This window comes from Geotrypetes seraphini, chromosome 19, assembly GCF_902459505.1.
Source record: "Geotrypetes seraphini chromosome 19, aGeoSer1.1, whole genome shotgun sequence".
NCBI classification, from domain to species: Eukaryota; Metazoa; Chordata; class Amphibia; order Gymnophiona; family Dermophiidae; genus Geotrypetes; species Geotrypetes seraphini.
The window spans coordinates 25,195,362-25,221,768 of NC_047102.1; the positions used below are offsets into that span (position 1 = coordinate 25,195,362).

General features: G+C 43.8%; 1 protein-coding gene across 4 annotated transcripts in view; it reads right to left on the minus strand.

Annotated features, from left to right (window-relative positions):
- The window catches only part of KCNC1 (potassium voltage-gated channel subfamily C member 1), a 229,017-nt gene extending 204,992 nt beyond the window's left edge, over positions 1-24,025 (minus strand). For 3 of the 4 annotated variants that reach the window (XM_033927951.1, XM_033927949.1, XM_033927952.1), the window contains exon 1: positions 23,444-24,013. In XM_033927951.1, coding sequence (XP_033783842.1) covers positions 23,444-24,013 — 570 coding nt within the window. Of the gene's footprint in view, positions 1-23,443 lie in introns of all 4 variants that reach the window. The other variant, XM_033927953.1, reaches the window with a different exon arrangement.
- Positions 24,026-26,407: the final 2,382 nt, after the last annotated feature.

Below are 26,407 nucleotides of genomic sequence, written 5' to 3' on the forward strand. Positions count from 1 at the left end.
GTTTATTAATGCTTAATTATATCACACAAAGTCAAAACAAAAGTTTTGGTCATATGTACTTGGAAACTAATATTCATGCCCAATGTGATTAAAAACATGGAGGTATCCATAATCAAAATAGCCCACATTAGAGGGATTCAAACTTTAGGTAGGCTCTCACATTCTATGCCATTTACCATGGTGAAAATCTGGAATGATCTCCCATCAGATATCAGACTTCTTTCTTCTTTGACATGTTTTAGAAAAACTCTGAAGACGTACCTAGATTTCCAAAAAGCCTTTGACAAGATGCCTCATGAACGTCTACTCCGGAAACTGAACCATGGGGTGGACGGAAATGTACATAGATGGGTCAGAAACTGGTTGACGGGTAGGAAACAGTGAAAGGCCACTACTCGGACTGGAGGAGGGTCACGAGTGGTGTTCCGCAGACCTCGGTGCTCGGGCCGCTGCTATTTAATATATTCATAAATGATCTAGAAACAGGGACGAAGTGTGAGATAATAAAATTTGCGGATGACACCAAACTATTTAGTGGAGCTCGGATTAAGGAGGCCTGCGAAGAATTGCAAAGAGACTTGAACAAACTAGGGGAATGGGTGACGAGATGGCAGATGAAGTTCAACGTTGAGAAATGTAAAGTATTGCATCTGGGAAGCAGAAACCTGAGGTACAACTATACGATGGGAGGGATGTTATTGAATGAGAGTACCCAAGAAAGGAACTTGAGGGTAATGGTGGACATGACAATGAAGCCGAGAGCATAGTGCGCAGCGGCTGCTAAAAGAGCGAATAGAATGCTAGGTATAATCAAGAAGAGTCTTACAACCAGAATGAAAGAAGTTATCCTGCCATTGTAGGGCAATGGTGCATCTGCATTTGGAGTACTGCATCCAATATTGGTCGCCGTACCTTAAGAAGGATATGGCATTACTCGAGAGGGTTCAGAGGAGAGCGACACGTCTGATAAAAGGGATGGAAAACCTTTCATACGCTGAGAGATTGGAGACACTGGGTCTCTTTTCCATGGAGAAGAGGAGACTCAGAGGGGATATGATAGAGACCTACAAAATCATGAAGGGCATAGAGAGAGTAGAGAGGGACAGATTCTTCAAACTTTCAGAAAATAAAAGAACAAGAGGGCATTCGGAAAAGTTGAAAGGGGACAGATTCAAAACAAATGCCAGGAAGTTCTTCTTTACCCAACGTGTGGTGGACAACTGGAATGCGTTTCCAGAGGGCGTAATAGGGCAGAGTACAGTACTGGGGTTTAAGAAAGGACTGGACAATTTCCTTCTGGAGAAGGGGAGAGAAGGGTATAGATAGAGGATTACTGCACAGGTCCTGGACCTGTTGGGCCGCCGCATGAGCGGACTGCTGGGCACGATGGACCTCAGGTCTGACCCAGCGGAGGCATGTTCTTATGTATCTGTTTAAGAAATTTTTATCTGATAATTGAAAGATGACAATAGATTAATTTTCCTGTCCAGTTATTGTTATCTAATGTTTCCTTGAGTTAACTTTTGTTAACTGGTTTGAGTCCCTTTCGGGAATGATCCGGTATATAAGACTAAGGATTGGATTCAATTGGATTTTCTCACAGCCCTATAACCCCTACTATATATATTCTTTCAAAAATACTCAAATCATTACAGTTTTCACTGGGAAGACCTATAATTTCAGCTATTAGTTCAATATTAGAACTTCTGTCAGTCTTCATAGATCATTTCCTACAGATTACATGCTGCAAAACAAGCTTTACTGAAGTCATCAATATCTTGAACAGTTTGAGATGTGAAGAGAAGACTATTCTGGCTACCTTTGACGTCAATTCATTATACACTAATATCCCACAAAACGAAGCACTGGAAATGGCTTGCCGAGAAAATATCCCAGAGATTTTTCACATTAAGGATACCAACTCGGTTTGCGGTAGAGCTAGCAGCAATTGCCCTGAGAAAACGTTTTCGGTTTCCTGAACCAAATTTCAGGCCCCTTATGCAAAGCTGCGGTAAATGGGATGGAGCGCATTTACCGCACGAACATTGCTACTGAAGCTTTATAAAAGGGGCCCTTTGTAAGCAGAGTCCCGAGGTACTCCGATCGATAGCAGGATGGTAGTGAGGCGGATCCGTAAGAGAATACACACTAAGGGCTCCTTTTACAAAGGTGCACCACGCGTTTTAAACGTGCGCTAAATAGTGCATGCTAACCACACACTAAACGCTAATGCGTGCATGCTAGTCTATGGACATGTTAGTGGTTCGCGTGCGTATATTTAGCAAATGCATAGCACGCCTTAGTAAAAAGGGGTAAAGGTGCGAAGGGAGAGATAGAAAGGAAACCGGTGTATTGTAAAACGCTTTGGGTGAATCTTTTCATGAAAAAGTGGTTAATTAATCCAAATCAAAATAATAAATAATCTTTTGCTCCTACTTTAATATTATTGTATTTAAGGTTTTTTTTCGTGTGTTCAGGAATCGGCTTATTATGATGTTGGCTCCATTACTCTCATCCAACAGAGATACCGTATTTGCCGGCGTATAGGACGACTGGGCGTATAAGACGACCCCCCAACTTTTAGTTAAAAAATAGAGTTTTGTGTTATACTCAACGTATAAGACGACCCCTTCTTCCTTCTCCACCCCTTTGTATTCCCCCATGTGCTTTCAGCGTTCTTCTCCCTCCTCTGTCTTCAAGTGCTTTCAGAGTCCTTCCCCCCCCCCCTCCTGTCTTCACCATGGTATTTCAGCGTCCTTCTCCCCCCCCCCCTCCTTCTCTACCGCCCCGGGTGCAGCACAGCCAGCCAGGTCCCCTTACTTTTGTGGCACTTCCCCGACCGACCGACAACAGCCCGGGTCCGACAAACTTCCCTGCCCTTAACCGCGAATCTAAATTACCTTCTTACAGCTGCTGTAAGAAGGTAATTTAGATTCGCGGCTACAGGGCAGGGAGGATTGTCGGACCCGGGCTGTTATCGGTCGGTCGGGGAAGTGCCACAAAAGTAAGGGGACCTGGCTGGCTGTGCTGCAACCGGGACGGGGCGGCCGCCCCTCTCTCTTGGTACCGCGAGGTTACTCTCCTCCTTACCTGCCATGCTTGCAGCACAGAGCCGAACGGAAGTCTTCCCGACGTCAGCGCTGACGTCGGAGGGAGGGAGGGCTTTGTTTAAGCTTTGTTTAAGCCCTCCCTCCCCTCCGACGTCAGCGCTGACGTCGGGAAGACTTCCGTTCGGCTCTGTGCTGCAAGCAGAGAAGGTAGGGAGAATAAGAGCCGCGCGACTGAGTACATCCAGCCCCGCAAGTAAGGGCATGTAAACTGTACCCGGCGTATAAGACGACCCCCAACTTTGGGGAGGATTTTAAGGTACTAAAAAGTCGTCTTATACGCCGGCAAATACGGTAATTGAATTTTATGAATACATGTTTTTCCTTATTTTTTTTCTTTATTTTTGTACAGTCTTTTATGACATTATGTGAATAATTGAATACTTTTTTAGGAGGCCCTTTTCAAAATTTCTGTAGAAAATGACCTTAATGTACCCTTCTGGGGGCGGGAGTGTGTGTGTGTGGGGGAGGGGATTTCTGTGCATTAAGGCTGTTTTTACGGCAATGACTGATTTTCCATTTTAAAATTAATGGACATGCACTAATGTCGTCTTCAGTGCATGGCCATTACCAAACATTTGCATGTGAGCCCTTGCTGCCACCTAGTTTGTAGGCCGTAAGGCTCTGATTCTATAACAGGAGACTTAGGGACTCATAATTAAAAAAATAAAAACCAAGATGTCCAAAATACTGCCTTGGATGTCCTAATCGCCGGGTCGGCCAAGTGCCAATAATCAAAACCAGTTTTCTGGTCGTCTGGTTGGATGTTTCTCCCACTGTGCATTCAGAGTTCCAGGGGGCGTGTTATGGGCAGGCTTTGAGTGTGCTTAACTTGGACGTCCAGCACATATAATCAGACCTTTCCCAAGACATCCTGGACGGAACGTAGATGTTCAGAGCTAGACCTGTTTTAGAAGCATCTAAGTGCCATAAAATACCCCAACCGACCAGATGACCACTGGATGTATTAACGCATGACTCTCCCACATTTCCACACTCCTCACTAACCCCCTCTGACCCTCCAAAAGTCTGAATGATAGAGTATATACCTGTCTCTAGAACAGCAGCATATGGTATGGGAAAGCCTAGTACAACATCACACAGTTGTCTTAAGATACCTGGTGGATGGTCTAGTGCAGTGTTCTTTAACCACAGGTCCGTGGACCGGTGCCGGCCCACAGAAATGTCCTGCCGGTCCACAGGGCCAGCACGTGCATCAGACCCAAAACAGTGTTCTTCAACCGCCGGTCCACGGTGCGATCGCTGCCGGCGTTATCTTCAGGCCAGCTCCCTCTTCCTCACTGATTCAGTGCACAAAGCCACGGACAGTGGCTCCTACGCGCATCCTGCGCCTGAACCGGAAGCCTTCTCTCTGACGTTGCAACGTCAGAGGGAAGGCTTCCAGTTGAGGCACGGGACGCACAAGGAGCCGCTGCCCCAGCTTTGTGCACTGCATCAATAAGGAAGAGGGAACCGGCCTGAAGATAACACCGGGGGTGGCATAAAATGGCCAAGCGGGAGCAGGCCAGAAGGTAAGGCATAGCAGGAGGGAGGGAGACAACAAAGGTAGGGGGGGATGATTTTATTTTTGAATTATGTCAATTTTGAGAATTTACATCTGCTGTCAGTGTGCTTTGTGTAGTTTAATGTTGTGGTTAACCATTATGTGTTGTTAATAAGATTATATTGTGTATCTGTGAAAAATGAATGGAAAAAATAGTGTTACAATTAGTACTATTATGGGGGTGGGGTCTGGGGTGGAGATTGGATAGAGATGAGCGGGGTCTGGTCCACAACTAAGCCCAGTGTTCTTCAACCGCCGGTCTACGGACTGATGCCGGTCCATAGAATAATTATTTTATTTCTGCCGGTCCATAGGTGTAAAAAGGTTGAAAAACACTAGTCTAGTGAACCATAGAAAGGAGGACTCTAACTGCTACATTTATGGTGGAAAGTGTGAGCAAACTAAAACCCACCAAAACCCTATTCTACTGCCATATATGTGCCACCTGCAGACATGAGGGCTATTGAGATGGTAGCCAGGTGGGTCTAGTAGAGTTTGGGAGAGTTTTATAGGGCTTATCATACATTATAAGGGATATATTGTGAGATGTGCTTCTGGCACTCTTTATGTGAATTTAAGAACATAAGAATTGCCATACTGGGACAGACCAAAGGTCCATCAAGCCCAGTGTCCTGTTTCTAATAGTGGCCAACTCAGGTCCCAAGTACCTATCTAGATCCCACTGCTTTGTTGGCATGTTTGTGTGGCCAGTCCATCACAATGATGGCCACTCCCATGTCTTAATTGTCTGGATTTGGACGTATTCAATTTGGATGTTTCTGTGGTTGTCAGGAGGCGTATGGGGACAGATCTCAATCTGTATACTTTGGAGGAAAGACGGGAGAAGGGAGATATGATAGAGACGTTTAAATACCTACGTAATGCAAACGCGCATGAGTCGAGTCTCTTTCATTTGAAAGGAAACTCTGCAATGAGAGGGCATAGGATAAAGTTAAGAGGTGATAGGCTCCGGAGTAATCTGAGTTAATACTTTTTTACAGAATGGGTGGAACAGTCTCCTGGAAGAGGTGGTAGAGACAGAGACTGTTTCTGAATTCAAGAGGGCCTGGGGTAAGCATGCGGGATCTCTCAGAGAGAGAAAGAGATAATGGTTACTGCGGATGGGTAGACTAGATGAGCCCATTTGGCCTTTATCCTTTATCTGCCATCATGTTTCTATGTTTCCAAAGTTAGGCATCCTAAGGGTTTGAAGGTCCAGTTGGCCTAGACGCCCAAGTAGGTGATTTTTGAAAAAAAAAAAAAAATCTTTTTGGACGTCTAGCAATTCAGCTTTGAAATGAATGTTTCTGTGCTTCCAACTTTGGACATTTAGCAGGAAATGTCCAAGTTGAACTTAGACATCCTTTTCGAAAATGGCCCTAAACATTAGGCATGAAGTTTCCATGCAAAACCTACATTTTTTTAATTGCCTTAAATGGCATGATAATTTAAAACGTAATTAAAAATGATTAATTAAAGTTATATGTGGAAATCGGCGTGGAGACCAGCAGCTCCTAGTCCGAGTCGCCTATCGGTGTGAAAAGTGGGTGTGCTTAGGGGCAGAGTTTGGGCATGGAATGACTTGGGCATCGTAAGGTGTCTGTGTTAGAGCCCGGTAAATTATGCCAAGGTGGTGTAGTGGTTAGAGTTACAGCCTCAGCATTCTGGTTTTCTGCAATCTGAGGTCCTTTGATGAAACTGCGGTAGACACTAATGTGTGCTTACTGCAAGCTAATGACACCTACTGTGGGACGCCCTGAGACGTCCTGCAGTAAATGTGCTGATTTGGGCGCACACATCATGTGCTAAATAAATATTTTGTATTTTTGTGGAAAGGGGGGGAGGGGTATTTGGGGGTGGAGATCGGGTATGGCAGCACCACTTGATTAGCGTGGGGGTGAACGCACGGGCCTTTCCCGCCTACAAAATGGGTTGCGGTAAGGGATCACGTGATAATGTTTTCAATGACCCTGTGCTAATTCTGCACGTCAAGCGAGGCCATTAATTCTGGAATAGGAAAATCAGCACAAGTGGCCGTAGCACACAGGAAAGACCCGCGTAAGGGGCAGGCTAAGGCCACACAGCTTTGGTTCCTCTGCTTCTCTGTTCCTTAAGCTACATTACTGATGCCAAGCATTAAACAGAGGAAAATAAATCACCTTACTGGTCTATTTATGTCCTTTGTTAAAATCATTAATAATGGTCAATGTATCACTGCATTTAGAAGTAAAGGTTCTATTTTTAGAACCCTCTCATGCTTCTCTGTTGTTTTATAATACCCCTAGTGAACTGGGATCTTCCTGTTTATTCCCCAAAGGAGACTAATGTCTTAAATAAATGAAATGATTTAATTCATTTTTCATGTCATGCTCTACGACTGAGTTGCCTGGAGGATTTATTTTCATCCTGCCTGCTACTGCCACATTTGAAGTAAGCGGAACATAAAAATTGCAATGTCGCCCCATGAACTAATAGAGCAGGATGATTAAGCAGTATTTAACAATGGGCTACAATGACTTACTACAGAAGAGCTCCAGTTCAAGGGCAGACCTGTGACTCATTTTTCTGGGCCAACAGAGAGTCTGAGTGCATTAGAGAGTGATATGTTTGGTTGCCTACGATGTGGGCATGTGACTATTCAGTCCTGCCGTGCTCTTAAGGAAGAGCTAAGGCAGTTCAGATAGATTCTTGCACCTTTCTATTTATTAGAGAGCAGCAAAGATTGTGAGTGGCTCACTGTGACTCAAATTCTGATTCCAAATGGAAATAATGCAACCGCTGGGATATCCCTAGTGAATAAATTGCTGTGAGTAATCGCGTTGCCACTGCAAGTACTTAGCAGCTACTACAAAAACAGGAATATTACACGCTTTGATAACATACACTTACAAGATATGATAGAGACTTACAAGTTCATGAAGGGCATAGAGAGAGTAGAGAGGGACAGATTCTTCAAACTTTTGGAAAATAAAAGAACAAGAGGGCATTCGGAAAAGTCGAAAGGGGACAGATTCAAAACGAATGCTAGGAATTTTTTCTTCACTCAACGTGTGGTGGACACCTGGAATGCGCTTCCAGAGGGCGTAATAGGGAAGAGTACGGTACTGGGGTTCAAGAAAGGATTGGACAATTTCCTGTTGGAAAAGGGGATAGAGGGGTATAGATAGAGGATTACTGCACAGGTCCTGAACCTGTTGGGCCGCTGCGTGAGCGGACTGCCGGGCACGATGGACCTCAGGTCTGACCCAGCGGAGGCATTGCTTATGTTCTTATGGGGCTCATCTTCAAAAAAGAAAAATATCCAAAAAGTGGCAAAAAGGGGCAGATGGACATTTATCTCGCCAAATCCTTCCAATTCACTACACTTCTTCCTCTGTATTCACGGTGGATGCAGGCTGCCAATAGGTGCGAATATGGAAAAACCACAAATAACTTTATTATATGTTCACAGTTTCGGGAAAGCGTCATTGTTTTCACTATTGAAACTGCGAATAACTTTTCAACTGTTATTCGTGGTTTTTGAAATAAGCTGCCACTATTACTGCTATTGAAATTCTCAAATTTTTATTACTGTATACAACAATACCTGTACAGTCATATTTCCAGGGCAAACATATTGAGAGTTCAATAAAGTATTGCAAGTTCAGTACTGGAATACCTGTATTGTACTGTACTGTGTACAGCACAGTACTGTACTATACAATACTCAGGCAGTGTCTTCATCCTCATCGTCCTGTACAAGTATTGCAGGAGGAGGAGATGAAGATGATAAGTTAGCACCAGGGGCCTCCTCATGCAATGGAAGTGGGTCTTCAGTAGGAGGAAGATGAAGAGACAAAGGGGATGCCTCCTCATGGGTGGAACAGGTGGATTGTGAGACAGTGGATAGAGAGGCACTGACTCTAGGTATCCTTGGGAAATACATTGTGATTTCTGTCTTGATCTTCTGCTTCATCATCTCTTTGTATATATTTTTGTATGTAGAAATCGCTGCTTCTGCTAACTCCCTCACCTTTAACGCACATACCATGGATGGGTCGATGTCATAGAAAAAAATAAATCACACCGTTGAACCTGCGTATGCCCTCTGCAATATTATCCAGTGTAAACTTGTCTTCTAGAACTTCTTCTTCTAATCTTCCTTCCTCATCTTCATCTGGTATTGCTTCTCCTTCAGGAGCAGTCAGGTCAATGAGATCATCTTCCGTTAGTTCATTTGATCTGGTGTCTATTAAGTCTTGAATATCCTCCATATCCATATCTTCAAAGCCTTCCCCACCCACCTGCTTTGCCAAGTCAATGATGTTTTCCATAATTTCTTGGCCTTGCTCTGTGATATTGATAGTGTTATCCCTTTTTACACAAAGATTCTTCCAGCATAAGTTCACTATCTCTGGCTTGACAGCTTTCAACGCTCTTTCAATAATATTGATGGCATCCGCAATAGTGAATTCCTTCCAATTTTTCATGATGTTCTCAACATTGTGGCCTTCATCCATAGCGTGGACAATCCTCTCTAATGAATACAGTGTGTAGTGTGCTTTGAAGGTCCTTATTACCCCCTGATCAAGAAGCTGGATGATAGATGTTGTGTTTGGGGGCAAGTAGACGATCTCAACACCATCAATGTGGAACTCGTGTGTCTGGGTGGCCAGGGGCATTGTCCAATACCAACAGAACCTTAAATTTAATTATTTTATTGGCCAGGTATTTTCTTACTTCTGGCACAAAACAATGATGAAACCATTCTGGTTGTCCAAGCCTTCTTGTTGCTCATCCAGTAAACAGGCAACTGGAACTTGTCTTTTCCCTTCAAGGCTCGGGAGTTTGCGGCTTTATAAATCAGGGTTGGCTTTATCATATGGCCTACTGCATTTGTACAAAGGAGCATGGTTAATCTATCACTTTCAAGTTTGAAACCCTGTGCTCGCTTATCCTCTTTGCAAATGAAAGTCCTCTGTGGCATTTTCATCGGCATTGAATGCTTGCTCAGGTTCATATCCCTTCTCTTCAATAATTGCCTTAAAGGTAGAAGGGAATTCTCCTGTCACTCTCACAATTCACAGGCCATACCTGTGACGGAATTTATCAAGCCACCCTTTACTGGCCAGAAAGTCGGTGGATTGTGACATTTCACCTTCTCTGTTCTTCAGGTTTTCATATAAAGACTTAGCCTTTGCTCTTATCATCACAGAGTCTACCGGGATTCTCTTTTTGTAGCAATCCTGCACCCACAGAAATGTTGCAGCTTCTGTACGAGAGAGATTGGCATCTCGCACAACATGTAATGTCTTCACAGCTGCTGGTGCCGCTGCCGCAACAGCTTCACGGATTTGTTTTTCTTTTTTTTTTTATATACCTAACTGTTACATTACATTACATTAGGGACTTCTATTCCGCCTATACCTTGCAGTTCAAGGCGGATTACAAAAGAGCTAACTGGACATTTCCAGTGAAGTTACAACAGTTTTGGGTTTTTTTGGTTACAAGGGAGGAGAAGTACCTGGATTAATTCTGGAAGAACTTGCAAATTGGATATTAAATTGACTGTACGTTACTGTGTGATATAACACATAGATTACAGTTAGAGTACAAATAAGATTACGTAACATTTCAGGGATCTGAATACTTGGTTGGTGTTTTGGGGAGGAAGAGATTATTTAAGTGGAGGTTTTGGGGGAGAATTTATCTAGGAGGAGGGGGAAGGGTTGAGTTAAGATATCTGGATAAATTTTTTGAAAAGTAGGGTTTTGATTTCTTTTCGAAAAGTTTTGAAGTCACCCGTTGCCGTCAACAGGTTGGAGATGGAGTGGTTAAGTTTTGCTGCTTGTGTCACCAGAAGATTATCAAGCATCTTTTTGCGCTGAGTGCCGGTTGATCATTTATGCCATAATGTTGAGCAACAGCGGAGGATGACTTTAGTCTCTGAAGCATATCCAATAATTCTACCTTTTCTTGTAAGGTTTTCACTTTTTTTTCCCTTTTGGGAGCACTATCGGTATCACATGAACTCTTGTGCTTTGTAGCCATGGTGGGAGACCTGATCTGATCTGTTCCTGAAGGAGAGGCAACCAGCGATTTCAGGGCAGCCAACCAGCGATTTCTGGGCAGCCAACCAGCGATTTCATGGATGCTGGGAAGAAGCCTTTCTCTCTAGGGATGCTGGGAAGCAGCGTTTTTTTCAGTGCACATTGGGAAACATGAAAGCAGCGAATTTGTGGGAGAAAGCATGGAAGCAGCGATTTTCAGAGTTACAGTACAGTAATGGTAAGTGATAAACTTTTTTATCGGTACTGTACAGTAAAAAGAAAAAACTTTAGTGATGTCATTTGGGGGGGCGGAGTCAGCGGCCGAAAAAATCGCAAATAAGTGAAACCGCAGATATGGAAACCACGAATACAGAGGGAGAAGTGTATTTTCAAACCTAATTTTCTAGACCAGTGTCCTGCAAATTTTCTGAAGCCAAGGCACATTAAACTCAGTGCCGCAGCTGGAGGGCATCTGAAATGTACAGACGTCGATACAATGACATCATGCGCATCCGTGATGTCATCATATCGACATCTGCACATGAATATAGTTTGCTATTACTAAGCCGATGGGGGGGGGAGGGTTGTTGGAGGAGGAGAGGTGATAGCGAGGAGGTGAGGCACCGCTGCTGGCTTAATGCCTTTAGGACGTACCTCTCTCTGCGAGAGGCACATTCTGTAAGTAGCACCTCTCCTCCTTGCCAGTGTCTCATGGCACACCCGGAATAGTGCCGCGACACACAGTTTGCGATATACTGTTCTAGACGGATTTTTACGGTGGTTGTCTGCAGTGCATCTAAATCTGAAGGTGGTCTGGTTTGGGCAGGACTAGGGTAGGCTTATGATTTGGATTAGAGAATGACACAGGGAGAAATTTTTCCCCATCCCCACGGAAACTCATTGTCCCGTCCCCGCAAGTTCTTGTCCTCCGTCCTCATCTGCACAAGCCTCAAACACGTTAAAATCATAAGTGTTCGAGACTTGTGTGGTTAAGGCAGAGCTTACAAGAATGTGGTGGGGACAGCGACAAAACTATCAGACAGTGTGTAGGTAGAACCGACATTTCAGCCCTCATGCTGTGACTTAAACATCGGTTCTACCTACACAGACGTGGCGAGACCCAGAAAACGGCAACAATCAAAGTATTTCTTGTTTGAAAATGGCTGTGAGATGGACGGATTTTTTGGACATTATGAACAGGATATTCCAATTTTGACTTGGATGTCCTATCGCAAATGCCCCTCATTTTGTTTCATTCCATTTTTTTAAATTCTTTTGCATGTGTGTGTTCTCTATTTTGTATTTTTTCATGTTGTTTTGTTTTAGTGTCAGCTATTTGATTAGTGTCCTAAACAAATTAGCATAAATTAATACAAAACAGCGCATACTAAGGAATATCAGTGTGCACTATTGCATGCTAGCATGTTCTGTTTTAATTACACCACACATTAAAATGAAAAAACATGAACATGCTATTATATTCTATTGGTTCTACCCAATCAAAAGGTACCAAAGTGGTTTATAAAGTTAACAGAGTACACACTAAAAAGTATTAGTTGTAAGGAGCTAAATATTCAGTTAAGGATTTTCCACAGTAGAAAGTCTTACGATTTCGGAGAAACAAAACTGCAGTGCATTTGCCGTGGGAGAATCGCTACTGTGTCTTTGTAAAAGGGGCCCTATTTAAGAGCAAAGTTTCTAATCTCAACTGGAAGAACATTCCACATCAAAGCAGCCTTAAAAGAAAAGGACAGTTCAAGAATCTTCTTGAGGCAGATTGTCTTAAAAGAGGGAAACTTCAAAATAAATTTCCGAGATTGTCTATGATCTAATTTACAAGAGAAAAAACACAAATGTGAGACAAATTCTTCTGATATTTATACAACTTTGTAAAGTTGCAAAAACAAAACAAGAATTTTTTAAATATATTCTCTTCAGGACTGGGAGCCAATGGAGCTCTCTGAGGAGAGGGGACACATGTTCAAATCTAGTCTTTCTAAATATAAGACGGGCAGCCATGTTTTGTACCAGTTGCAGTCTATTTCATAGGCAGACAATAAGTCTGACATATCATCATACTTAGATTACTGCGATTCATTGTATTATAAATTGAGCTGTAGATGTTGATGCATTTCCTTTCAGGGTTCCAGTCATGTTTTTCTTGATTCTGATCACTTGGAATCTTTTTTATTAAGCAATCAGTTATTGCTTGATATAAATTTGATTTCCTTTTCTCTTTCATTTATGGCAGTTGTACTTATATTAATTAATTTGTAATTTTTTTTGTACCTGATTCAAGTGTGAACCTTCTGTGATGTGGCATACTCCTTTACTGAAGATTGTCTTATTTCCTTCTTATTACTTCTAATATGTATAAATTTGTAATTAAAAAATAAAGTAACAAAAAAGATATGAAAATGCACATCCCTACCTATCATTCTTGCTGGCAGCTTGGAGACCCTTTGATCGCTAAGGTATCCTTTTACTAAGACTCAGAGGAGCTCATGAGTGGGGAACAGGCTGAAAAATTAGAGCACATAGAGGTAAGTAAGGAGGATGTCCTCAAACAGATAGACAGATTAAAATGTGGCAAATCACCGGGCCCGGACGGGATCCACCCAAAGGTTCTGAAGGAACTAAGACAGGAAATAGCGGGCACAATCCAACATGTTTGCAACCTATCCTTGAAAACTGGTGAGGTACCAGAGGACTGGAAAGTGGCAAATGTCACACCTATCTTCAAGAAGGGATCGAGGGGTGACCCCGGGAACTACAGGCCGGTGAGCCTGACTTCAATTATAGGGAAGATGGTGGAAGCTATGATCAAGGACGGCATTTGCGAGCACATCGAGAGGAATGGCCTACTGAGAACAAGCCAGCACGGATTCTGCAAGGGAAGATCATGCCTAACGAACCTTCTGTACTTCTTTGAGGGAATAAGCAGTCGGGTGGACAATGAGGAGCCCATAGACATCATTTACCTCGATTTTCAAAAGGCTTTCGACAAGGTGCCACATGAAAGGCTACTTAAGAAGCTGTGGAGCCACGGGGTGGGAGGGGATGTGCACAGATGGATCAAGCACTGGTTGTCAGGTAGACTGCAGAGGGTCGGAGTAAAGGGTCAATATTCTGACTGGCGGGGAGTCACGAGCGGTGTGCCACAGGGATCGGTGCTGGGGCCGTTACTCTTTAATATATTCATCAATGACCTGGAAAGGGAGGTAAAGTGTGAGGTTATAAAATTCGCAGACGATACCAAACTGTGCGGCAGAGTTAGGACCAGGGAGGAGTGTGAGGACCTGCAAAGGGACCTGGACAAGCTGGAAGACTGGGCAAACAAATGGCAAATGCGCTTCAACGTGGACAAATGCAAGGTCATGCATATAGGGAAAAAGAACCCGTTGTTCAGCTACAAATTGGGGGGGTATTGTTGGGAGACAGCAGACTCGAGAGAGACTTGGGTGTGCTGGTGGATGCATCACTGAAGCCATCTGCACAGTGCGCGGCAGCCTCGAAAAAAGCCAACAGGATGCTGGGCATCATAAAGAAGGGCATAACAACCAGAACACAGGAAGTCATCATGCCACTGTATCGAGCGATGGTGCGCCCACATCTGGAATACTGCGTTCAGTATTGGTCGCCGCACCTCAAGAAGGACATGGCGGTACTTGAAAGAGTCCAAAGGAGAGCAACGAGAATGGTAAGAGGGCTGGAACACTGCCCATACGCCGAGAGGCTGGATAGGCTGGGGCTCTTCTCTCTGGAGAAAAGGAGGCTCAGGGGAGATATGATAGAAACCTTCAAGATCATGAGGGGCATAGAGAGGGTGGATAGGGACAGATTCTTCAGACTGAAGGGGACAGCTAATACGAGGGGGCATTCTGAGAAACTGAAGGGAGATAGGTTCAAAACAAACGCAAGGAAGTTTTTTTTCACCCAGAGGGTCGTGGACACTTGGAATGCATTACCGGAGGAAGTGATCAGGCAGAGTACGATCCAGGGATTCAAACAGGGATTGGACGGATTCCTGAGGGATAAAGGGATCGTGGGATACTGAGAGAGGTGCTGGGATGTAACACCAGGTAATGAGTAAAAACCAACCAGGTCGTGCATGTGAAAGACCGGAGGGCTAGGGCTTCGATAGGAAGGCAGGACTTAAATGGGAAGCCAAGGTGGCAAGGGAGCCCCTTCTGGTGATTCTGACAGGTCGTGACCTGTTTGGGCCGCCGCGGGAGTGGACTGCTGGGCAGGATGGACCTGTGGTCTGACCCGGCGGAGGCACTGCTTATGTTCTTATGTTCTTTAAGGCATAAGAATATGAGACCATAAAAATAGCCATACTGGATCAGACCAATAGTCTCCCATCTAGCCAGTATCCTGTGTTCACAGTGACCAATCCAGGCCACAAGTACCTCACAGAAACCCAAATAGTAGCAACATTCCGGAACCCCAAAGAGTAGCAAGATTCCATGCAGAATCTCAGAGTAGCAAAATTCTGGAATCCCAAATAGCAACAATTCATGCTATCAGTCCCAGGGTAAGCAGTGTCTTCCCTCACGTCTGTCTCAATAGGCAACTATGGACGTTTCCTCCAGGAATTTGGCCAAACCTTTCTTAAACCCAATGTTACCACATCCTCTGGCAATAAGTTCCAGAACTTGACTATTCAATCAGTGAAAAAATATTTCCTTCTATTTGTTTTAAAGGCATTTACATGTAACTTCATTGAGTGTTTCCTAGTCTTTGTCATTTTTAAAAGAGTGAAAAATCAACTCACTTTTACTCATTCTACACCACTCGGGGTTTTGTAGACCGAAATCATATCTCTCCTTAGCCATCTCTTTTACAAGTCCTAACCTCTTTAGCTTTTCCTCATATGAGAGGACACACATAAGAACATAAGCCATGCCTCTGCTGGGTCAGACCAGAGGTCCATCATGCCCAGCAGCCCGCTCACGCGGCGGCCCATCAGGTCCAGGACCTGTATAGTAGCCCTCTATCTATACCCTTCTATCCCCTTTTCCTTCAGAAAATTGTCCAATTCCTTCTTGAACTCCAATACCGTACTCTGCCCTATCACGCCCTCTGGAAGCGCGTTCCAGGTGTCCACCACCCGTTGGGTGAAGAAGAACTTCCTAGCATTGGTTTCTAAATCTGCTTTACCTTTTTTGAGATACAGTGACCAGAACTGAATATAAGGTGAGGTCTCATCAAGGAGTACTATCCCTTCCCTAATAATTCCTAGCATCTTGTTTGCTTTTTTTCATTGCTGCAACCCAATGGGCTAAAGGATTTAGAGGGGAATTCATCAAGGGGTGCTTGTAATGTAGCATGGAATGTTGTCACTCTTTGGGTTTTGGCCACCATGAGAACAGGCTACTGGGCTTGATGGTCTGACCCAGTAAGGCTATTCTTATGTTCTTATGAATTTAGGGCTCCTTTTACTAAACTGTGGTAGCGTTTTTAGCGCATGCTAACCCCCGCGCTATGCGGAAAAAGTAATGCCAGCTCTATGGAGGCATTGTAGCGTGCACTAAGCAGGCGCTAAAACCACTAGCGCAGCTTAGTAAAAGGAGACCTTAGTATGTGCTGGTTAGTGCATGCTTAACACTAAGATGTCCATTTTATTCCGATGGGCATCTTAGTGTTTAGAGCATGCTAACGTGGTTAGCGAACACTAAAGTGATTAGTGCCCCTTGATGACTATTCCCCTTAGTGCATTCTAACTATTTAGTAAATTCCATAAATGAGGTACCCGAGTATCACACTTAAGAGATTGTTGGCAGTTACTATATCAAGTGGGCAAGATTGAAATTAATGCATTTATAGGATTTGAAGAGCATTTTGGTCAACTGTTTCAAGGCCGGTCATTGGAGACCACTGATCTATACTTTCAGAAATCTTTACACAAAGTCCCCCAAGAGATGTTTCTGAACCCGTTGGACTGCAGGAGTCCTCATTGTTGGGTCACAGCGAGAGGAAGAACTTCATACATTTCGTCATGGCAGATGAGGAAGACATGTTTGTGAGAGTACGCCAGAGGTGTGCGATTGAATTTTGTGTTAAACTTGGAAAGAGCGGCAATGAAACTCTTGAAATGTTACAGCGAGCATGCTGTAACTGCGTGAAAAGAAGTTCACTTCAGATGATGAAGTGAAAAACACCACAGCCGCAGCGCTAAAAGTGATGCCGCAAAACAGTCTACTGCACATCTTTGAATCGTTTTTGAAATGCTGCAAAAAAAATGTATCGAATGTGAAGGACGCTACCTTGAAAAAGAAAAATGTTCAGATCCTGGAGTCATCTGATTATGAATAAAGAAAACAGTCTCGTTGCTTTTCAATCGGCCCTCGTAAATCATATGACGAGTTGCAAATGAATGCAACACTATTATTTGAGAATGGCATATGCAACCCCTCCCCACACACACACACACACACACCAAACTGTATAAAAAGAATATTACCAAAAATGGCACAGAAAACATGAAATGAAAAGGTTCTCGCTGCCCACCTCTACTTGTGGCATGGCTGGACCACTGTTGGAAGCAGGACACTGGGCCAAATGGGCTTTTGTCTGACCCAGCATGGCAATTCTTATATTTACTATTGCTGTTTATGTCAAGCTATATCTGCTGTAAATCATCTTGAGTAAGATATGGCCTGAACATTACTCAGAAGGCAAAACGAGGCTCTTTGAACTACCCAACTGCAATACAAAGTTTTAAAACGGCAGAATGAATTGCTTCTTCAGATTCTTCAGGCTGAAAGGGACAACAGGTACGAGGGGGCATTCGGAGAAACTGAAGGGAGATAGATTCAAAACGAATGCAAGAAAGTTTTTCTTCACCCAAAGGGTCGTGGACACTTGGAATGCGCTACCGGAGGAAGTGATCAGGCAGAGTACGGTACAAGGATTCAAACAGAGACTGGACGGATTCCTGAAGGATAAAGGGATCATGGGATATTGAGAAAGCTAACCAGAAAATAAGTATAGAAACCCAGGTCGTGCATGTGCAAGACCGGAGGGCTAGGAAGGGAAACCAAGGCGGCATGGGGGCCCCTTCTGGTGATTTAGACAGGTCATGACCTGTTTGGGCCGGCGCAGGAGCGGACTACTGGGCAGGATGGACCTATGGTCTGACCCGGCGGAGGCACTGCTTATGTTCTTATGTTCTTATGTTCATTGGTGATGGGTTTTCTTATTGCTGTGCAGCATTCTGTGCAATATATTTAAAAAGTCCTTGAATTCTTTTGCCATTGAAAAATGTTGGAAATACAGATAATTTAAATTCCGTTTTAACTCTGGATGCTATCCTACAGATTAAAATTAAACTCCGAAAAAACTAAATACTTCCTAGCTACCCCCAACGACAAACTCAAAGACGCCACAATACAAGTGAATGGATTGGTTTTTCCCCTAGAACAAACCTTAAAAATTTCGGGAGTCACCTTAGACAAACATCTGTCCCTCGAAAAACACACAGACCTCACAGTTAAGAAAAGCATCTCGGTACTCTGGAAACTCCGCACCATAAAAACATACTTCGACGACACCTCCTTTCGCCTATTAGTTCAGACCTTCATTCTCAGCATCCTAGACTACTGCAACATCATCTACCTGGGCTCCACGAAGAAAACCATCAAGAGACTGAAACTGATCCAGAACACCGCAGTCCACCTTATCTTTGGCCTGAATAAATGGGAACACATCACCCCCTTCTACCACAAATTGCACTGGCTGCCACTTGAATCCAGAGTCCTATTCAAGTTTGCATGCTTCTGCTACAAAACAGTATTCAGCATATCACCAAGCTACCTCAACCCTCACTTCAGTTTAAATTACAACAACAAGAACTCCCGCAGAATTCACTTGTTCGTCTTCCCCTCTCTAAAATCATGTCACTTCAAAAGGTTCCTAGACAAAACTTTCTCCTTCCAGGCAGCCAAACTTAACCCTTGGCTAGCTCGAATTATACTCGAGGCCCCCACCTACCTCGCCTTCAGAAAACAACTCAAAACACACCTATTCAATGAACAGAACCCTTAACACCTTCCACCACCACCTTCCCAACCACCTTGTACTGGAATCCCTACCTACTGTACTCTCCGAACTCCAATGACTTCATTGTTTGTAACTTCTGTTTAAACTGACTTCCGGTCAGCTAACTCTGTTTTAACTGACTTCTTTCTTTGTAACTTCTGTTTAACTGACTTCCTAACTTCCACGACTTCTTCATTTGTAACTTTGTTTAACTGATGTGAACCGCCTAGAACTCTCTAGGTATGGCGGTATACAAAATAAAAGTTATTATTATATCAGCGTTTTTAACGCACGCACCGGATTAGCGCACGCTAGCCGAAAATCTACCACCTGCTCAAAAGGTGGCAGTAGTGGCTAGCGTGTGAAACAATTTAGCGCATGCTTATCCCGCGCGTTAAGGCCCTAGCGCACCTTTGTAAAAGGAGCCCTAAGAAGATAGCATATTGCCTGATAAGAAAACTTGAATGGACAAGACAAGGGTTGACAGAGTACTGGAAATGACAGATGCAGAGGCCATTGTTCTTAGATTTTAAAGTATCTATTGTTGTAACTAATCCTAATACAGCATTTCCATTAAAGTTTGTCGTAAAGCATCATCCCAGTGGCTCAGGGGCAGTGTTGACATTGCCATACCACAGGAATTGATTCCCAACTCAGGCCTTCTATTTTGTGGGCTGACTGCTCCTGAGGCACACGAGCAAGCCATAGTGATTGTTCAGTGGTGACACCTAGGGCCAGATTCTATAAATAGTGTTTAATATTTAGGCACTGGTCCATGCAGTTGTCAATCAACCGATAGGCGTCCTTTATAGAACCACACCTATTGGCGCCTATGCAGACCTAGGCATCCTAAGCCAGGTTTTACTAATTTACTGGTGCCTAACTCAGATGCCTAAGTTAACCATGCATTTTCTCTGCCCCTAGCCACACCTACTTTTCAGGCAGGCATTGTTAGGTGTCAGAGGGTGCCCCAACTTAGGCTTCGCTAGGCACTGTGTGGATATCCGTGCGTAAGTTCAATTATCAATTAAAATATTTTTTTTAATCGTTTTTTAATGGTGTGGTCAATTACCATGTCATTTAACCAATTAAAAAAAAAAAAAAAAAATTAACTTTCACGCAGGTTGTACAAATTTTCACACAGACTTTTACAAATCGTAGCATAGCTTTTAGTGCCAGCCATGGAGGTAACAGCTCTGATGCTCATAGAATTCCTATGAGTGTTAGAGCTGTTACCATCGCGGCTGGTGCTAAAAACCGCGCTACGGTTTTATTTAAAAAAAAAGGGGGGGGGGAGGAGGGTAAGTTAGGTGTTAATAAGCATCCATGATTAGGGGTGCCTAACCTAGGCACCATTTATAGAATCTGGCCCCTAGTGCCTATATGTAGGACCCGTGATTGCAGGGGGTCCCAAAGGAGCTGTTGATGCATGGTCTCCAGCTGAGGGTAATCACTGCAATGACTGGCTAAAGGAAACTGGAAGGTGATATCAAAACCCCTGGGTACTTGGCACCTGATCCCAGCCTGGGTTTCAACTGAGCTTGAAGCCTAAACTAAGCAGGGGGAAACTGGTGGGCAGAAAGCCAAACCAAACCAGCTTAACCTAAGATTTACAGTTTACAGGACCACCATTCATTACTGGTTGCAATCTTAAGACAAAATGCAAAATATTTTCTGATACTGTGACTATCTTAAAATTTTATATTACTTCTATTAAGTAATAGTCTTTATTAACGTAGGCATCATTTTACTAAGCTGCATTAGGTGCTAATCTGAACCTAACACTGTTTATCATTGTGTACTGCAGGATGCCCTCAGGCAAGCTCTATGCCATTTTAACTCACATTGATTCATGCACTAGAACATGTTTCTAATTTGGGGGGAGGAGAATTCTTGGGCTAATCAGCCAGCGTATCTATATTACTGTATGCTAACTGGTTAGTGCAAGCTTACCTCGTGAGCCATTACTGCCTACAAAATGGGTGGTGATAAGTTCTCGCAGGGTCATTTTTAATAATGCCGTGCACTAATGGCAACATTAGCACTTGGCCATTAATACAAAGAATGAAAAATCAGTCATTTTACGGCTGCGGCAAAAATGACCTTAGCACACGGGATAAACCCACTCAAGGGCACACTTAGTAGTAGATGGTCCATCCAACCTGCCCAACAGTCAGCTTCATTATCAATTCATAATTAAACCAACAATGAATAATGTGCATATAATTAATCATAAAATGCAATGGACCACTAAATAGTTCATAGCCTAGCCAAGAAGAGAATGATGTGAAGCCATGAAACCCTACAAGTTATTCCAGACTTTTCTTGACACAGCGGCCCCGTGTATGTACAGGACAGAGATTGTTGAAGTCTACCTGACACTGTCTTTACATTCCAACTACTAGAATTTTTATGTCCAGTATTCAAAGAAGAACAGTTTAATTAAAATGATGTGTTCTACTGCATAGAACAAATGCGACATGAATTGTTTTTATTGACAGATGTTGGAGTCAACTTGCTAACACAAGGTAAAATGTAAATATAGCCCTTATTTGTGGTAGTTACAAACTACTTTGCTTCAATAGCAATGGTTAGAGCAGTGGGAAGCCAGGTTCACAGCCCTCTGGCATTCATTATAACCTTGGGCAAATCACTTAACCCTCATTCCCTCAGGTAGAAACAGATCGTAAGACCTGTAACTAGCCTTGAGCTGCTACTACTGAAAGAGGCAGAGCTAAATCGAAAATATCTTCCCTCCTCTCTTTATAGCTGAACTAATCGAGTAAGTTGATGGACTGACTGTTCTGTGATTTCAAGTTTTGAGGGGATATCTTTCTTTTTTCAAACAAACAAATAAACAGCAAGATCAGTACTGAGCATAATTGTTAGATTCCTTCCAAAAATCTGTTAGAAATTCTTTCAGTTTCAGAAGTGCAAGAGCCTAAATCATTTAAAAAACACCCTCTTCGACCTGGAACTATTCTGAAAACACCTTTTGCCATACAATGACACATCTTTAGTGAAAATTGTTGCATTGTTTACAATTCCCACAAGGGCAAGGTTGATTTCATTTTGAATCTCATGCGTACATTATTTTAGCATCGATTTCTTTACCACAAGATGTATACAGTAAGAAGGCTATCGATAGGATATTTACTTTTAATTAGCTAGTCATTTCCGACTCCCTTACAGCTTTTATAATAACATTTTATTAGAATATGGATCAATATCAGGGCATTCTCCTACTTGAGTTTTATACAGCTGCCTTTTTCTATCCTGGTGATAAACAGCATTGGAAGAAAAAGGTCCTCAATATATATATATATATATAATTTTTTACAAAATTGATGAAAGATTCTTACATTTGGTGATGTAAACATATGGCCATGATTTTTCATAAGTACCTAAGATGCGACGCCGTGAATATTCTGTAAACATAAAATAATGCGGTTTAGATCCCAACATCTTTATGATGTATAAGGAACCAGGATCTGAATGAAACGGGTGTACTGAAGAGAATGAATGCACTGACAAATTGCACTACAGCAAAGAGCATTATAGCAAAGGCAGCAGAACAAGGATCATCTTGCAAAAACCCCCATCTCTGATTGCGTCTGCAATGAACATGCGATTTTATTGTTTGCGCAAGCCGCATGCCCCCAAATCCATCATTATTCACTGCAATGCCCCTCTTCTTCAGCAAATGTTAATGATTACCTACGTATGTACCAAAAAGCAGCTGCTTTTACGAAACGAGCATGTCTTTACAGTGCGCCGTTTTTTGGCAGCATTTTTGTTTTATGTCAAAAAGCAAGATAATACTTTATTCAGAGACCCCCAAACGAATAAAGTGTCATCCATTTTTTTTTTTTTAAATTAGAAACCGTTGCACGTAGACTCATCCTCCATATTCCCTTTAGTGTTGTGAAGGTGAAAGCTGCACCAGCAAGACCTTTACTTGATCGGAAGGAAATATTTCTTTATAAGTTACATGCTATTTTACGAAAACTCTCTCTATATATTTCTTCTTAGTAGGATATTAAAACTTGAAAGGTACTTGATTCTGTCTTGCAACGTTTTATCTCTGTCCTTGGGTATCTCGGCTGTTTTGCTTCTTGAGCTCAAGCCTCCCTCACTGAACCTCCCACCCTCCTTCGATCAATATACAGATCAGCCTCTGATCATTTCTGCATCCCTTATATCCAGATGTCGATAAAGGTCCTTAATATATACACTTTTGATTTTGAGCAAAATAATTTACAGACATGTTATACAAATACTGTACTATAAGTAAAATTGTATCACTCTACCTGCATGATGGTTCCACTATATGCCTCTTAGCATTTATCCTCAAATTATTATTATTATTATTTTAGCATTCATACATCGTCTTTCTAAATTTGTAGCTATTTTCCTTTTTTACTTATCCTCTTTGTGGTCAAGGGCTTTCCTAAATTAATGTAGGAAATTTGAGAAGAAATGTTGTCTAAATTCTGAAAACGCATTGTTGGGTTTTAACACACAAATTAATCATGTTCTAGGCCTTTGATTATTATTATTTGATTACGATAGCCTGAATGTATTGATCGGAAGAGGAGAAGTTTTCAGGAAGAAAAATCCAAGTTCTAGCCACTCTCCAGATAACTCTACCCAACATCATATTCAAGAACTGTTAGTGGTAACCAGCTTATAGGGCTTACCCTTGCATATCTGGAAGAGTAAGGGTCCTCAAAGAGTGCCCAAATCCGGGGCTGCCACCTCCTCCAGAAGCCCCCGGGTTTGCCGTCTGGCGAGTCACTCATAGCCAACCGTTTGGTCATCTCCAGTTCCTCCTCGCCATCCGCCGAATCTCCGGTGCCATCTCCATCCCCGTCGTCGGTGCTGCTTTCCGGCGGGCCCCCCCCAAAACTGTCCAGCGCCTCCTCGGCATCCCGGTGCTGCCTGTAAGTCATCCAGCAACAGGGCTCCACATCGGTCTCGTCGATGCCCCAGAAGGCGAGCTCCTCCTCATAAAGAGGCCCGCATACGTCCGCCGGGCAGTGCAGCTTGCCCGTCCGGTAGTAGTTCAGGATGTGGGCGAAGACGCCCGGGTGGCGATCAAAGAAGAACTCTTCCGTCTTCGGGTCGTAGTCGAAGTGGCTGTGCGCATCGGGGTCGGCGAGCCAGGCCAGCCGAGTCCCTGGCAGGGTGCGCAGGGTACTGCGGTAGGTTTGATGCCGAGTGCCGCCTACGTTTATCACGATGCGATCATTCTCGTCGCCTTGGCCCATCGCGTCTCTTAGGCATGTCGCGGATGAGGTTCCCTCATCCCAAAGGTCCCTGGGCGGCACATCGGCGTCTTGGCGGCAGTTCAAGTCTCACTCTTCCCTATAAAAGAATGACCTGCAAGGGCATCGCTGTCAGCCTCCTTCCTGCTTCTTAGAAAGGGTGCTAGAGAGCAACCTAGTCCTGCTTGTAGCCCCGGGTACTGGGGATCGCCAGATTCGGTGGCCGCTCGATGCTTTGCCGTCATCCGCAGTTCATCGCCAACCAGCGTGCCCGGCAGTCTCCTCTGTGCCCTCTACCGCTGCGGCTCTCCCGAGACTCCTGCTCTGCACGTATCCCTCAGCAGTTCTCCAAAAAACAGGGCAAGACGAATGGGAGGAGGGGGGGAGAACGGCGAGGGGGGGTGGAGGGAGGGGAGAGGAGAACGAGGAGGGGAACAATACAGCGCAGCGCCGTCTCCCAGCTCTGACATCCCTTTTGACTCCTCTCCGCCTTTTTGTGTATTCACCTCACGGTTGTTGGGGAATCGGTTGCTTGTTTGGCTTCTTCTGCATCGGCCCGGACGACAACGTGTACGACGGGGCTAGAAGACGCGAGACAGCACCAGCTGCGCAGGACGTGTGGTGCTGAAAGGACAGCTCCCGGCGTGGTGCTGAAAGGACAGCTCCCGGCGCTCCTCTCAGTCTGGGCTCCTCTTTGCTCCTCCGCCCACTTCTTCGCGCTCCGACCAACAGGCTAGGGTAGGATTTGGAGGAAGCGGCGATCCAGGGTAACCTCAAGATAATGGAGAGAGCTGCAGTCAGAGTAAACTGCTGCGGGGAGCAGTCTCTAGGCTGCCCGGTCTCCGGACACCTCGCTGGTGCGCAAGCGTGTTACGCGCTCTTTCGATCCTGCGCTCACTTCCCGGGCCCTAGCGCTGGCATGTTCAGGATTACTAATTAGGCAAAGATTCTTCTGGATGTGCTGTGAAAGAATCGTTTCTTCTTTTGCTTATCCATTTTTGTTTCTTGGGTAAACAGCCGGATTAAAAATCCTGACGATCAGGTTGCATGTAATCCCCACGCTTGTAATAACTAGCTAAGCCTATATACTACAAAATAAAAGCAGATTACTAATCTATTGGCACGTGTCAAAAAGATTTGGCTTCCAGGGGCTATGCACAGTGCACCTGCCTTACCGAAACAGCCTGGAGAAAAGCAGCACTAAGAGCAATGCATTCTTAGTGACAGGCTCTAGTTTTTCGTCACTAATTAGCCAAGACCATGAGTCTAGGGGAACCCCCTTACCCTCTAACTTTCAGATCTGGCCCACAAAGAAACCTCGGGCTCTAATTTCTGATATCCCCCCTGAACGGTCTTTTTAACCCAGTCACTAACCCTTATAGAAGACTTACAGGGGAAGGGGGGTCTCTTACCTACTACTGAGGTAGCTTTCAGTGACGATTTGGCACCATCTAGTGGTGATATAAACTTTGGACTGCCTGCCCTTCAAAGTTTAAGGCACCTTTATTAGTAGTGACGGATTCCAGCTGGAAGCATTGATACATAGCACTGGAATATATTAGAAGGAGTTATGGGAGATCCCTGTGTAGGGGGTGGAGGTGTGTGTTGTCTAGAATGAGAGAGCTCTAAAGCAGAGATCTCAAACTCCCTCCTGGAGGGCCGCAATCCAGTCGGGTTTTCAGGATTTCACCAATGAATATGCATTGAAAGCAGTGCATGCACATAGATCTCATGCAAATTCATTGGGAAAATCCTGAAAACCTGGCTGGATTGCAGCCTTTGTGGACCGACTTTGACACCTATGATCTAAGCCAGAGATCTAAAACTCCCTCCTTGAGGGCTTGCAACCCAGTTGGGTTTTCAGGATTTCCCCAATGAATATGCATTGAAAGCAGTGCATGCACATAGATCTCATGCATATTCATTGGGGAAATCCTGAAAACCCAGCTGGATTGCGGCCCTCAAGGAGGGACTTTGAGACCCCTGCTCTAAAGGGATTGAGATGGAGGGAGAGAAAGGGAATGGGAAATGGATTATCTCCTTTTTGTCGCTTTGGCATTTCAAAGCTGACATTCAAAGCGCTGGGCACTGAAGGATTAAGTGACTTGCCCAGGGTCATAAGGAGTAGCACCAGGATTTAATCTCACAACCTCTGGGTGCAGAGGCAGCAGCTCAACCAGTGACTGAATGTGTGTGCACACTTCACAATCCATTTCCTTTCTTTTTTTATTTAGTTCAATCTGTTTCAAGTTTATTTAAATTTGATAAGTCGCTTATTACATACTAAGCGAGTAACAGTAAAGTATAAGATAGATCTAGAGTTCCTTATACAGCTTTAAAAGGGGTTAAAAACAAACTGACAAAACAGACAGACTCGGATACATAAGGGAAAGGAAA